A 14,401-nucleotide genomic window follows, 5' to 3' on the forward strand; every position below is an offset into this window, starting at 1 on the left:
CAGTAACACAAAGTGATGCACTTTCAAAGAACTGGACACTTTACTATACAATTAGCACTACTAGTTTTATTTTTCTTTCTCTAGTTTATTTAATGATTTTGTTCTGCTGGTGTTTTTGCCATTTGAATTCTTTATTCAGTGTTTTGATAACTTAAACAGGAATAATGGCATATGGTTTCAATTCAGATACTTTTAATGTTGATAGGGACATGTCAGATTCAAGTTTTGCAAGAGGAAGACACCTCAGTGATCATTCATTTACTCCTTTTGTAGGGAGGGGTAATGTAGAACGAACACCTGAATTTTGTTCTACTCGAGTAACTGAACAAACACCTAGCCAGTTAAGGAGTAATCCATTATCAGTCAGCCCTGATTTAAATGATGCAGCATGGTTAAGTGGTGCACCAGATAAGTGGACGGCGAGTGAAGTACAAGAGCATCTCGACAGATATCATACTGAACAAAAGGAACAGTTAGCAGTCAAATTCAAGCGTAACATTGTTATGAGGAATGCTACAGCTCATACTCAGTCACTTACAGAGAATGAGATTGCAGCTAGTGGTTTCCCTGTTTTGCCGTCCGATAATCTTAATGCTGGCACTCCATCTCCTCCACAGAATGATGATAATTGTATGAAGACACTCATCAGTGTACTTGACCATGCTCTTTTCCAGAATAGTCAAGCGGAGATTAGGTGTCCTCGACCAAGCCAACCACCTATGAGACCATGTAAGGTATGCCGTTCTCATGAGCATTCAACTTTAGCGCACTGTCGGAGACAACGACTCTGTCTCGCCTGTTTCCAACCTGGTCACATAAAGAAGAATTGTACAGAAAGTCAACCCAGCACTGGCAATCCGTTCACAAAGCCACTTCAGGGTTCACCGACTTTAAAATAGTCGACCCACACCTGGAGAGGGGACGTGTGGGTGGAATGGAACAAACCCTCGAAAATGCAGATATTAAGCAAGTTTATGAAAGTGCATGTGCACAAGCTCCAGCTGAAGTCAAAGTGATTACACAGAATACGCAAGCTCTTGAAGTGTTTGATGAGTTATTTTATGCCCCTGTATATGTGAATGACCGATTCCAGATGAAGGGAATGTTGGACTCAGGATCTATGGCATGCACTTTCAGTGAAGCAGTAGAGAGTAGAATGCTCAGTGAAGATGTGTTGCCAAAACCCACACCATTGACACAAGAAATAATGTTAATAGGATGTGGAGGTAAAATAACCAAGCCAAAATGCATGTATGAAGTTGAGCTGAAAGTGTATGGTGAGAGATGTTTAGTCCCTGTTTTAGTCGTGCCAGGGCAACGGGATGATTTAATCATCGGTACCAATGTAATTAAGTTCCTCATGCACCGAATGAAGATCAGTGATGATTACTGGAGGATTTTGTCTAACAGTGTTTCAGAGCCATCTTTCTCATGTGAACGATTCTTGGATGTCATGGCAAATACTTGCCGCTGGAGAGGTGGAGATCCACCAGACAAGGTTGGGACTGCTAAGCTCCAACAGTCAGTCACCCTAATGGCCAAACAAGAACACCTTGTCTGGGGACGGCTGCCGAGTAATTCTATCATGTCACCAGGGAGCACTGTAGTCGTGGAGGCCACTTCTTCCAGAACTATGCCACGGGACATCATCATAGGCCGTGTTGTTACACCTCTGTGGGGAGATCGTTGGGTTCCTTTAAAAGTTACCAACCTCTCGGACAAGCCGGTCACCCTTAAAAGGAACTGTAAACTAGCTGATGTATTCCCGTGTCTTGCTGTAGAAGATTTTGAGCTGTTGCAGGGTGTCAGTCATGCTCAGGTGCCCACATCCGAGAAAATTTACCAACCTGGTGTCACAGGAGATCTTAAACAGAGACTTAGGGCCGTAAGCCTCAATGACATTGACATTGACTCATGTTCTGCCAGTGATGCGGCAAAGGAAAGGCTTGTCCAGTTGCTTGAGAGCTACAATGATGTATTCTCCAAACATGCTCTGGATTGTGGGGAGGTCAGAGGTTTTGTTCACCGCATCCACTTAACTGACACACGCCCTTTTCGACTTCCATACCGTCGGGTACCACCTGCTCACTATCAAAAATTACGCCAAGTTCTCTCAGAAATGGAAGAGCAAGGAATAATCCGTAAATCAGTGAGTGAGTATGCCTCACCTTTGGTTTTAGTATGGAAGAAGGACGGCAGCTTAAGGATCTGTACAGACTTTAGATGGCTGAACGCTAGGACCATTAAGGATGCGCACCCGCTCCCACACCAATCAGACTGTCTCGTTGCTTTGGGTGGAAATACTCTCTTCAGTACTATGGATTTAACGTCAGGCTTTTATAACATCCCCATGGCTGAAGAAGATAAAAAGTACACCGCGTTTGCAACTCCAGTAGGTCTCCATGAGTACAACAGGATGCCTCAAGGGTTGTGTAATAGCCCAGCGTCTTTTATGCGTATGATGTTAAGTATCTTCGGGGACCTGAATTTTAGCAGTCTGCTGTGTTATTTGGATGACTTATTGGTGTTTGCACCTGATGAGACTTCAGCTTTGGAGCGGTTAGAGCTAGTGTTCCAACGATTGAGGAGCCACAATCTCAAATTAAGCCCAAAAAAGTGCCATCTGATGCAAGCGTCCGTTAAGTTTTTAGGTCATATCATCGATGGGAATGGTGTTTCCGCTGATCCTTCAAAGGTTGAAGCCATAGCAAAACTGTCAAAAGCTGACCTCATGGAAGAAGATGGGTGCACTCCATCTGTACGGAGGATTAAATCTGTCTTGGGGATGATCCTCTATTACCAGCACTTTATCCTTAATTGCTCCTCCATTGCCAAACCACTCTTCTCCCTAACTGCTGGACAGAAGAGGAGGACAAAGGTCAAAACTGAGGCTAAGGCAGGCACTTACAGAAAGCAGAAGCCAGATGACTGGACCCCAGAGTGTGACGATGCCCTTTCTAAGCTGAAAGAGAGCTTGCTGCAGAGTGTGGTCTTGGCACATCCCGATTTTTCCCTTCCATTAGTCTTGTCAATCGATGCTTCTCTGGAAGGGCTTGGCGCTGTGCTATCGCAGATACCAGCAGGTGAGGAAAAAGCACGCCCGATTGCATTTGCAAGCAAGTCATTGAGTAACTCTCAGAAGAGATATCCAGCACACAAGCTCGAGTTTTTAGCCTTAAAGTGGAGTGTGTGTGAAAAATTCAGTCATTGGCTAAAGGGCCACACGTTCACTGTATGGACAGACAATAATCCACTCACTTATATCCTAACAAAGGCTAAACTCGATGCTTGTGAACAGCGCTGGGTGTCTAAGCTTGCTGCTTATACTTTTGATCTCAAGCATATTGCTGGAAGCAATGTGATCCTTTCACAAAAACTGTAAGTCGCAGGCTTATCACAGAGCAATACAGCAGTCTACTCTCTGAGGCTGAAAGTGTTGATAAAGATGGAGTTCAGGACATTTTCCGTTTACAAGTGAACACCCTTCATGTATTGTCTCAGTCAAACTCAGTGTCTTGTGATCACACAACGGTCAGGACCCTTTTGAGCCTCCACGATCAATGGGAGATTGTAACTGAGCTACGGGCCATGCAGGCAATCCAGTCCATTCAGAATGCAGCAGTCCCTGGAAACGACACAATTGCAGTAATCCCTCTCGATGAGATCCGACAGGGCCAAGAGTCAGACCCAGTAATCTCAAAGGTTATACCCTTCCTGAGTCAGAATAAACGTCCGTCAAGGCGAGAAGTGGCTGGAATGGATACCAAGGCTCTAGATCTTCTTAAGCATTGGGATCGACTGAAGGTTCAAGATGGAATAGTCTATCGTGTTTCAAAAGATCCTTTGAGCCATCATAAGAAGTTCCAACTTGTACTTCCTTTTAGTCTCAGGGCTAAAGCCTTAAGTGGTGTGCACGATCTTGCTGGACATCAGGGACAGTCAAGAACTGTTCAGCTAACTCGACAACGCTTTTTCTGGCCTAGAATGGAGCGTGACATAAGGGAGTATGTCAAATGTTGTCAGAGATGTATATTGGCCAAAACACCTGAGCCATCTGCTCGAGCCCCACTTGAGAACATCAGGACTTCGGCCCCTATGGAGTTAGTGTGTTTGGACTTTTGGAGTGCTGAGGACAGCAAGCAGCGTTCTGTAGATGTATTAGTCGTGACAGATCACTTTACAAAGTTGGCTCATGCTTTTCCATGTGTGAACCAGAAAGCAAAACAAATTGCGAAGAAGCTGTGGGATCATGTCTTCTGCATATATGGTTTCCCGACACGCATTCATACGGATCAAGGGACCAACTTTGAAAGTACCCTCATTGCAGAACTGCTCAAGCTGGCAGGTATTAAGAAGTCACACACTACAGCGTACCACCCGATGGGAAACGGTGGAACAGAGCGGTTCAATCGGACCCTGGGCAGTATGCTTCGTTCTCTGCCTCTCAAGGAGAAACACAAGTGGCCTGAGCAAATACAGACATTGACATTTGCATACAATGCCACAGTACACGAGACCACCGGTTACGCCCCATTTCAGTTGATGTTTGGTCGCATTCCAAAGCTACCTGTTGATGTCATTTTTGGGCAGGTGTTGCATGACCCTGTGATTGTTGACCATGACAGTTATGCAGAAACACTTATGTCTTACCTTCGTGAAGCAGCGCACATTGCCCAGAAACACACTGAAAAAGAACAGAAAAAGCAGGCTAAGGCTTATAATCGGAAAGTCAAGGGTACATGTTTGAACATTGGAGACAGAGTGCTCCTTGCAAACAAAAGTGAAAGAGGAAAGAAAAAGCTTGCTGACAAGTGGGATCCAACGGTCTATATTGTAAAGGATCGAAACCTTCAAACTAACATCTACAAACTGATTGATGATGCTGGGAAATCCAAGGTGGTGCATCGAAATTTGATTTTGGATGTCAGCTTTCTACCAATTGAACCACCTCAAGATGGCAAGGACATCCAGTTAAATGCTGAGACTATGGAGACAGAGTCTTGTATGTCTGAGTTATCTGATTCATCAGAAGAAGAGAGTCTTGATGATGGAACAAAGGAATGTGTGCTTGATGAACGAGATGAAGTTAAAGATCAAGAACCTTTGTGTGATGATGGTGATTTGGAATCTGATAATTCAATCCAAAGTCGAAGAAGTGTCTGTTATCAAAATCCCAGAGAAAATGAGGCTGTTGGAGGTTATTCTGATGAAGTTTCTGCTATAGAAACTGAATCTCATGATAATAACACTAACTCACAAATACAGACTGTGGATGACTCTCATGCTAACAGTATTCCTGACACACAAGCACAAATTCCCACTGACACACAGGGTGTTAGGACTCGTGCAGGAAGGGTTGTCAAAAAAGTTAGCCGTTTGATTGAATCCATGACACAGAGACCATTTTACAGTCAGATGGTGGGGGTCATCATTAGGCAAGAGATCAGGATCAGTTCTTTCTTTATTTTAAAAATCTAATATGTTATTTTTCAGTCACAGTACTGTGAAGGGGTGTGTGACGTATGAATTTCATTAAGTGTAATATAGGCCAGATTTTTGTGTGTTGTACAAGGCAGCATGCTGTTCTGAGAATGTCTAAGACTTGATCAATCTTGGACTTTTCTTAATCTTTTAAGTAGATAACTTACAATGTTGAACTGCGAATGAGATTCGTTGAAAATCTGGTTCTGTTGGATCAATTGCTTTTGTCATTTTGGTCAGGATATTAGTGAAATTCAGGAGGGGTGAATGTGACGGATGTTAATAAGGGTGTGTACTCACAATCTATATTAATGTATTTCACTAATGATCTCTCCTTTCAATTTTCATGTATTTATTTTGTATTTGCCGTTCACGAAAATGTGATAATTTAGGTTTGTCCTTTATTTGAGTCATTTTTGGGAAATTAGTTTTATATTGATTTTACGTTGTGACGTCATATCTGTTCAGCCCGCGCTGCGTCCTCAGACCGCGCTGAGCACGCTGAGGAGAGGTAAGCAGTTAGCGGTGCTCCGCCAATATAAAGTTGTAAAAGTTACCAGAATTGTTAATAAGTACTTAATATGCTAAAATATTATTGTTAAGAGTGTTACAAACGTACTGAAAATTGTTTTATGTGTGGATGGATGACATCTAATGGTTTATCATTGAGTACAGCGGTTTGAGTATGTATGTGCGTCAGTAGGACACAGTGATTTTAGTGAATCAATTAACTGGTGTTGTATCTGTCCAGGTGGAAAAATCACAGAACGAAAACCTTTCTCATTGTTGTACTCTCTCTGCTCCATCCAGGTATAGATAATTGTTCATTTGATCTTCAATTAATTTTTGTATCACTTTGTTCAATTCTAATTCATGTTTGATTTAAAAATTTGCTGCAGAAGATTATATCATATCTGGATAAATGTCTGTAACGATTTATCTGGCACTGTATTTTTGATGTTATCATTGTGATTTTCACTGAGACCGCGCTGAGCACGCTGAGGAGAGGTGGAAAAATCACAGAACGAAAACCTTTCTCATTGTTGTACTCTCTCTGCTCCATCCAGCACCTGCATGCTCCATTTCAATAAACCCTCCATCAGCAGCAGTTCCTGTGATCCGTGTCTTCATTTATAACACAACGCAGATCGAAACCGTGCCATAGACAGGCCGGTTACACATATATATGTGTACACAAATAAAACATACGTCTTTCTTATCTGAACTGGATACGTTAGTAAATTGTATTTTTTTATGTATGTGCGAGTGTTTTACGGATGCGCGCATCAAGTTTTTTATGTATGTACGGCATACCTGTCAAGTATCCCATTTTGGCCGGGAAAGTCACGTATTTTACCCTTCTTTCCCGCCGTCCTCCCGTATTAGTATTTTCCCGTAAATCTCCCGTATTTTAATTTTTTAATTTTAACCTGCGTTATTAATAAAATAATAATTAAAAAAAGCATTCCCAATCTGAGCTCTGTCACTAGTCTCGCGATAACTGCCACCTGTAGTAGCCTGTCGCGAGGGGTGTGTGAGGTCAGATGACATGAGTTATAACGCGGGAAAAACAACAACAAAAGACAAAACAGAGACGGATGATGGATGCTACGATAGAGAGTGAAGGCACACCATCCCAAAAAACCAAAACCCTTGTGTAAATACCGTGATAAATGGGAAAGCAAATTTACTTTTTTAAAGAATGCAAAGTTTGCAACAAATTTGTACAACAACTCACTAAAAGAGTAAAAGAAAAGTTATGTGAAATGAAAAGAAAAACTGTAAAAGAAAAGCAATATGAAATTAAAACAATGTGTGGAATGAAAATAAAATGTAAGTGTAAAGACAAGCAATGTTAAATTGACAGAAAATATGCAAATAAGCATTTAAATAAATGCTCTTCATATATACCCGTTTGTGTTTTCATTTGGGCTATAACACCTGTCTTAAAATGTAAGGGATACTGGAGCTTTGTTGGGGTGGTGGTACTGCTCGCGGTGGGCGCCGGAAAATTTCCCTTATTTGCAAATCCAAAACTTGACAGGTATGATGTACGGGTGTTTAATAGGTGTATATGCACGGATCAAGTTTATATGTATATGCGAGTATGTGCAGGTGTGTTTGTGTGCAGCAAGTTTATATGTATACGCGAGTGTGTGTAGGTGTATATGCATGGATCGAGCTTATAGGCTACATATACGCGAGTGTCTGTAGGTGTATGTAAGCTTATATGTATTATTCCCAAGTGTGTATGCATTCATTGCTGTCATTATATGTATTGGTATCAATTTCATATTAGTGTGCACGTGTATTTCGTACATGTATTTTTGAAAATCCAATAGTATGCATGTATATGTGAGTAATTTATAGGCGTGTATCCACGTGTTTTATGTGTGTATTCATAAGCGAAGTTTGATTTGAATCGTATGCGGCACCTCATAGCTACCAGATGGCACAGGAAATGTTTAGGCTTCACTTTTCAGGATGTGTGAGGCACACTTGCCCTGTGCAGGTTAAATAACTGAAAGCCTGGCACATTAAAGTCACAAATGACTTTGCCCACTCTTATGCTAAAAATAAGGTGCAGGATACATTTGTATTTGTTTGTTCTAAATTTACCATATTTTGGGGACAATTTTTTCCCTAGAAGTTAATTAAATCTGATGAAACCTCCCAAAACCTTAAATGGAGTTGACCCAAAAATTTCAATGTGAAGTTTATCTGCTTACCCCCAGGACGTCCAAGATGTAGGTGACTTTGTTTCTTTAGTAGAACTCAAACCAAGAAAACTGTTGCAGTCTGTCAGTCTTATAATGGAAGTGGATGGGAATCACAGCTAAAACATACAATAAAACAAAAAATAAAAATAAAAACGTAAAGACACTAAACAGCATTTACATAGTTTTTTAACCTCTGATTCACGCAGTGTATGAACTGTTAGGCCGGGTTCACACCGCAAGTTTCAGCAGAGCAGAAGCAGCGCGTTAGCAGCAGGTAGGCAGAGCAGAAGCAGCGCGCGCCTATTTTGCTTTCACACCGGCAGCGGAGGCAGCGCGCAACTGAACAGCAGATTTTGGTCAGAGTGCTCTATAATGGGTACGTTCGCATTGCTTTATTTCCCATTTAAAATACATTTAAATAAAAAGACTAGGCAAGAAGCTTTTTTAATTAATAATTTAATTGTTACTTTTGTTGGATCTTTGTTTTGCTGTCTTTGTTTTCCGTGCAGTACGTGTTGTTGATAGAAGAAAGGCCATCGCGCTATATTTGTTATTAAGGAGACTAAAAGGCCCAGACTTTGGGTTCATCCCATTAACCGACGTAGGAGAGAACATGGTGCATATTACCATCTTGTCACTGGGTTTGTTTGCAATCAAATTTACCAAAAAACACCCTGAAAACCAATTTAATAAACGGTTTTAAATTGTGTGTATTGTAAATGGTTCACAGCCTTGACTTCCTGCTCATCTTGAAATCAGCATTTACTTGTTTATTATATATGCATGTATCACCTGCTTTTGTTATTTGTGTGCTTATGTGTAATTTAGAAATTGTAAATAAATGGTTCCAATTGAATCAATTTTGAATCAAATATTGAGTTGTTTGCTCGTGTGCCAGCGAAAGCGTCAAAAACACTATAAAATTAATTACCATCTGCAATAAGAGCCGCTGCAACTTCATCCCATGCTTTTTCCTTCTCCTGCAAGTCTTTATAAAGTACATTGTGTGGATCATAAAGAAATGGAAGCTTTAGCCTAAGTTCTGCCAGGAAGACTCAATCACTTCGTCACTAATTACCTTCATCATTATCCAATCACGTCTTTATACTCCTGTATAAAAGATCGTACTTACACATGTTTGAGTTCGCAGATGCCAACGCGACAACAACCTCCACCCTCCCCACCACCACCAGGATGGTCCTGTCCTTACCTTCCAGGGGGGTCTGCTGCGCCCCTGCCTTCGTCTTCAGGCAGGAAATGCAGATTCGCTACCCTCGGATTACGAACCATGGACGGGGCCTTCCGCCAAAGAAATTTATAATTGTGCTCGCTGAGCTGTCAATAAATGTATGCTTCGTACATTCCTCTATCTCCCGAGTCTTTCTGGTAGAACTTGATATTTCTCAACTTCCACAATGAGACGAGTGTCGTCCATTATTGTCTTTCCAGGAGCACTCTGAAGACCACCGCCTGTGACACCACGTGCTGTTGTTTATGATTGTTAGCACGACATCCGTTCTTCTGCCAATACATAGGCCTAGTTAAAAGAATAGGACAACTACTACTAATAAATAAATCTCCAAGGCTAAGCTAGCAATATAAATTATTTAAAGTTTTTTTTGTATTTCCGGCAAAAAAAAGTCTATTTTTGGATAGAACTGTAAGTACTTTAACAGATTTTGTAAAAAAAAAAAAAAAAATTAAAAATAAAATTATAATAAAAAATAGAAACATATGTGGTTTTAAATATCATACATTTTTTATGTAATTTGCTAAGAACACAGTAGATATCATTAATGCAAATTTTGGGCAAATTTTCGTTTAAGTACATGTGTATTTTGGCCATGATAATGATCATTTTGGCCATGGTCACTTTATCTTCTATACATATTTTTTTATATTAATTTCCTTTTCGTAACATACTCTAGTTCTTGTTAAAACACCCTAGATGTGTTTTTTTTGTGCAGTTAGAGCACTTTTTGTGTGAAATTATATTTATTTTGTCCATCAAAGGTGTACTTTCACTTTAACTGAGCGTCAGCAGCGCGGCAAAAATAGACCCAGCGCCGAAACGATCGCGGCACTGCTGCTTCTGCTCTGCTTCTGCAACGCTCTGCCGTGCAGCTTCTGCGTGCGGTGTGAACGCTCTCATCTGTTAACATAGGAACCGAAAAAAATACGCGCTGCTTCTGCTCTGCTGCAGCTTGCGGTGTGAACCCGGCCTTAGAACTCTCCTGAGCGCATTCTCAAGGAGGTGCGTGAGGTGTCTTCTTCTTTTTCTTGCTTTATGGTATATCGCACTTATAAGTGATTCCCATCCACTTCCATTATATGACTGACAGACTGCAACTCTTTGTGTTAAAAATTCCCTGGGGGTAAGCAGATAAACATCAAATTTGCATTTTTGGGTGAACTATCCCTTTAAATCATCATTTGTAAAAATGGTTTAAAAACACAGGTCAAATTAAGTATTTTAACAACTGCAAAAGAATTGATGGTTTTCTGTTCTGTAGATATAAATAATATAAAATTCTATGCAATGTCCCCATTTGGATAGCTAAGAAAACATTTGTGTGTTGGTGTGTGGTGTATGTTTATGAACTGTGTAAATGATGTATGTATTTTATTGTCAATCAATAGGCTGTTTTGCACATTTGATGAATAAAACTTGACTTGTGTAATACCAAGTGCTGTATACAGTCTACTGGTTTCTGTGTTTGTTCAATGTATCTTTATGGTTGCAGTTTTTTTCTACAGTTGTGGTTTAGTTGGCTTCAACTCTGGCCTGGTTCATAAGTCAAGTTCGTGTAAAGTCACACATCGTGGAAGACATCAGCGCATGGGCCTCTGATATCTAAGTCTTTACATCTGTTCCACTTCATCACTATCAAGTGTGTTTACTGCTTTCCTGTTTTTTTTTTTTATTCTGGCATTTCTGCTCAGATTAGTCTGAACTCTTTTACTGCATTTCACTTGAACAAGCACAGAATGAGGACAGAGCAACTTTTAGTCTTCTGTAAGTTACTCAGTTTTTATGATTTTATCAACTTTGTCATAATTGGATATTTTAACAAGGTGAATCTATTTACAATCTTCTACAGAATAATCTGAATGATCTGTGTGTTTTATCTTCCCAGGTCTGTTGGTGTGTCAAACTACAGCGTTTTTAACTGATAAACCGGTGAATTTAGGGGGAAACGTAACTTTAGACTGTCAGATTGATGTAAAAGACATTTATTGGGTTTTCCAGAAACTGACAGACTCTCCGCTGCTGTTACTGCGAACTTACACATCAGATTCTACATCATCTTATATACAAGACCAAAGACTGAAAGACAAATATTCATCACTAACTAAGAGCCGTTTATTTATTATTAATATAACTATTCATGAATTAGGAATATATTATTGTGTAAAACCTGCTACAACATCTCTACAGATCAGCAATGGCACCAGACTTTACATCAATGGTAAGTATTTCTAAATCACATTTACAGTTGACACAAATAAAGAATTAATATATTTATAACTATAAAAAATTATTATTTGTGTTACTGCTTTAAAGGTATGCTTTTACACTGAAGTCTATCAGAGGTGTTTAATCATATTTGCCATAAAACATAAAACTGATAAGAGTTCTTCTGCTCAAACAGAATCTGCTCAAGATCAAAATCAAACAGAATCGGCCCAAGATCAAAATGAACCAGAAGAGAAACATCAGATTCAGTCATGTGAGGAAACATTGGAGATGCACATGATTCTGAATGTTACATCCATCCTGCTGAATTTTGTGCTGATTATTGCAATAATTGGTGAGGTTTCTGACATATATTCACATTGAAAGTACAAAAACTTGACGAAGAACATGATGATATGTTCAAATTAAACTGCCTGGTAAATTAGGTTTAGAGCATTCCTTTATGAAAATGTTCTTTGAAGTGTACACAAGTATTGTTTCACGATCACATTGATTTCATGGCAATATAACTTAACTAAAATATAATGCGCTATACTTTAGGTCTGTTAATGCTCAAACATAAGAAGCCTAGAAAAAGACGACAACAAGCCCAGAATGTGCATCCAGAACAGATCGAGGACTTAAACAACGCACAGGTAAGACTTATATTGCTATTCAATTACCATTTAAGTTCATAATACAAAATGTTTCCAAAAATTTCAGGCAACAGCTAAAATTTAGTGAATATAATCTTTCTTCAAGAACATTAGAAACTCATTTCTCTTTTGTTTTGTAGTTTTCTGAAGTGGAGTTTCATCTGTTTCACCCGAACAACAACACTTTTGTTCCTTTTCAAAAGACAAAGACAAAATCTAGACAAATATAATCTAGATTATTTCATATGCTAAATAATTAGTATAATATTGTTAGCTGATATTTGTAACCTAAACATGTATGTAATACAAAATTGAAATGTTTTCAGCATGAATTATTTGCTTTTGATAATTAAGTCTCGTAAATAAAATCCATAAATCTTAATTCTGTATGTTTATTTTGAGTGGCTTCATTCTTTGACTTTCTTTGGTTTTCATAATAATGTAAATAATCAAGTAAAATTATGATTTTTATTTTTCGTTTTTGAAATTATAATTTCAATGAACTGTTTTATATGAGAATATACATGATTGGACTGGTTGCTTGTTTATCTTGTAAGATAAATGTAAATGCTTATTTGTTTGCTCTAGATTTGTTTATGCGTGATGTTAATATCCAAACTGTAAGTTAATGTTTTAAGGGTTTATTTCAATATATATTTCAATGTCACTAAATAGTCCTACTGTATTTGACAGCATATAAACTTATGTAATGCTGTGTGCTGTAGTGAGTCTTTTGGTTTTTTGTATTTAAAGTCTTCATTCTCTTGCTGTGGTCTGTTTTCTCACAGCTGTGGGTTTGTTGTCTTGAACTCTGGTCTGGTTCAAGTTTTTGTGAAAGTCACACACTGTGAAACACTATAAAGTGTTTTTGCTGGTGTCCTTTTTTTTAAATTCTTTCTGCTCAGATTAGTTTAACTTTTACTGCCAATCATTTAAACAAGCACAGAATGAAGACAGAGCAGCTTTTAGTCTTTGGTAATTACTCAGTTTTTATGACTTAAATGATTTTGTCATTAATGAATATAGTTTTATAAGCTGGATCGGTTAACATTTTTACATTCTAAAAGTTGATCTGTGTTTTATCTTCACAGGTCTGCTGGTGTGTCAAACTACAGAGAGTTTAACTGAATTTAAGGGCAAACGTGACTTTAGACTGATTAGTCTGTTTAGTGTAAGAGATATTTATTGGGTTTTCCAGAAACGGACAGACGCTCCGCTGCTGATACTGAGAACTTTCATGTTATATTCTGCAGCATCTTTTTATGACGATAGATTAAAAGATTAAAAAATCATCTTGAGGAATCAGTTTGATCTGTTGATATATCTATGATCTAAAGTGGTTATAATGCACACCATGAATTATATTTGTATTTATCCTTTATTTCTATCAGAGCTCTATGCCATATTTTTGCATGTTTGAAATTTCAAAACACAAAACCTTTGTATTTTCTGTTCTTAACAGAAGCTGCTCGAAATCACTATCAGACAGAACTGAGAATAAGTAGTTTTGTACTTCATGCAGAATATTGTCATACACACACACACACAGATGGATTTTTGTTATTTTATCCATTCTGTAGTTTGCTTCAGTTGAGTTTTGTCTGTCCTGCCGACTAACAACAGTTTGATTCTTTTTAAAAAATCCCTAAACAAAAAAAAACCTACACAAACACAAAGAAGTGTAAATTATACAGTTGAATAAAAATATATTTAGCCTAATTTGGCTTGTTTGTTGCAACTTGATGTGTTTGTAGATCTGTATGTAAAATTCTCAAGCTTTTACCAGTTTGGCTTCTCTTTGTTCTTGTCTTGAAAATTAAATTCTTAATAATTAAATGTTTAAAAGTTGTTTTAGTGGTGTGAATAATATTAATTATTATTATTATTATTATTATTATTATTATTATTATTATTATTATTATTATTATGTGTAATACTCAATAAATGAGTTTCACGAGTTCACCCTTACATCTAATCTGAAGGCAAATAGTAGGCATATTTTGGCGTGCTGTCCTGGGGGAGGGGTCCGGGCCCGGAGCATAGCCCGAACCCAAATAACTCCCCCTATCCCTAATTTGGGATAAATA

The 14,401-nt window shown here is 38.6% G+C and overlaps 2 protein-coding genes and 1 long non-coding RNA gene across 14 annotated transcripts in view; 2 read left to right on the top strand and 1 right to left on the bottom strand.

The window, feature by feature from the left end:
- LOC127988041 (uncharacterized) overlaps positions 1-14,401 on the top strand; it is a 94,371-nt gene that overhangs the window by 71,358 nt on the left and 8,612 nt on the right. The window contains exons 1-5 of one of the 11 annotated variants that reach the window (XM_052590549.1): positions 9,907-11,217; positions 11,339-11,671; positions 11,882-12,013; positions 12,220-12,314; positions 12,455-13,261. The exons of 5 other annotated variants lie outside the window; for them this stretch is intronic. In XM_052590549.1, the coding sequence (XP_052446509.1) occupies positions 11,190-11,217; positions 11,339-11,671; positions 11,882-12,013; positions 12,220-12,314; positions 12,455-12,544 (678 nt within the window). In that variant the 5' untranslated portion in view covers positions 9,907-11,189 and the 3' untranslated portion in view covers positions 12,545-13,261. Of the gene's footprint in view, positions 1-9,906; positions 11,218-11,338; positions 11,672-11,854; positions 12,014-12,219; positions 12,315-12,454; positions 13,262-14,401 lie in introns of those variants that run through there. 5 more of the 11 variants (XM_052590548.1, XM_052590538.1, XM_052590539.1 and 2 more) reach the window with 5 other exon arrangements.
- The window catches only part of LOC127988039 (renin receptor), a 45,959-nt gene that overhangs the window by 16,902 nt on the left and 14,656 nt on the right, over positions 1-14,401 (bottom strand). The window lies entirely within an intron of this gene.
- LOC127988048 (uncharacterized) lies at positions 5,914-6,589 on the top strand. Its single transcript, XR_008161499.1, has 2 exons — positions 5,914-6,291; positions 6,465-6,589. It is a non-coding gene; the product is annotated as an uncharacterized LOC127988048 (long non-coding RNA).

The sequence above is a fragment of the Carassius gibelio genome, chromosome B22 (assembly GCF_023724105.1).
Source record: "Carassius gibelio isolate Cgi1373 ecotype wild population from Czech Republic chromosome B22, carGib1.2-hapl.c, whole genome shotgun sequence".
Classification (NCBI taxonomy): Eukaryota; Metazoa; Chordata; class Actinopteri; order Cypriniformes; family Cyprinidae; genus Carassius; species Carassius gibelio.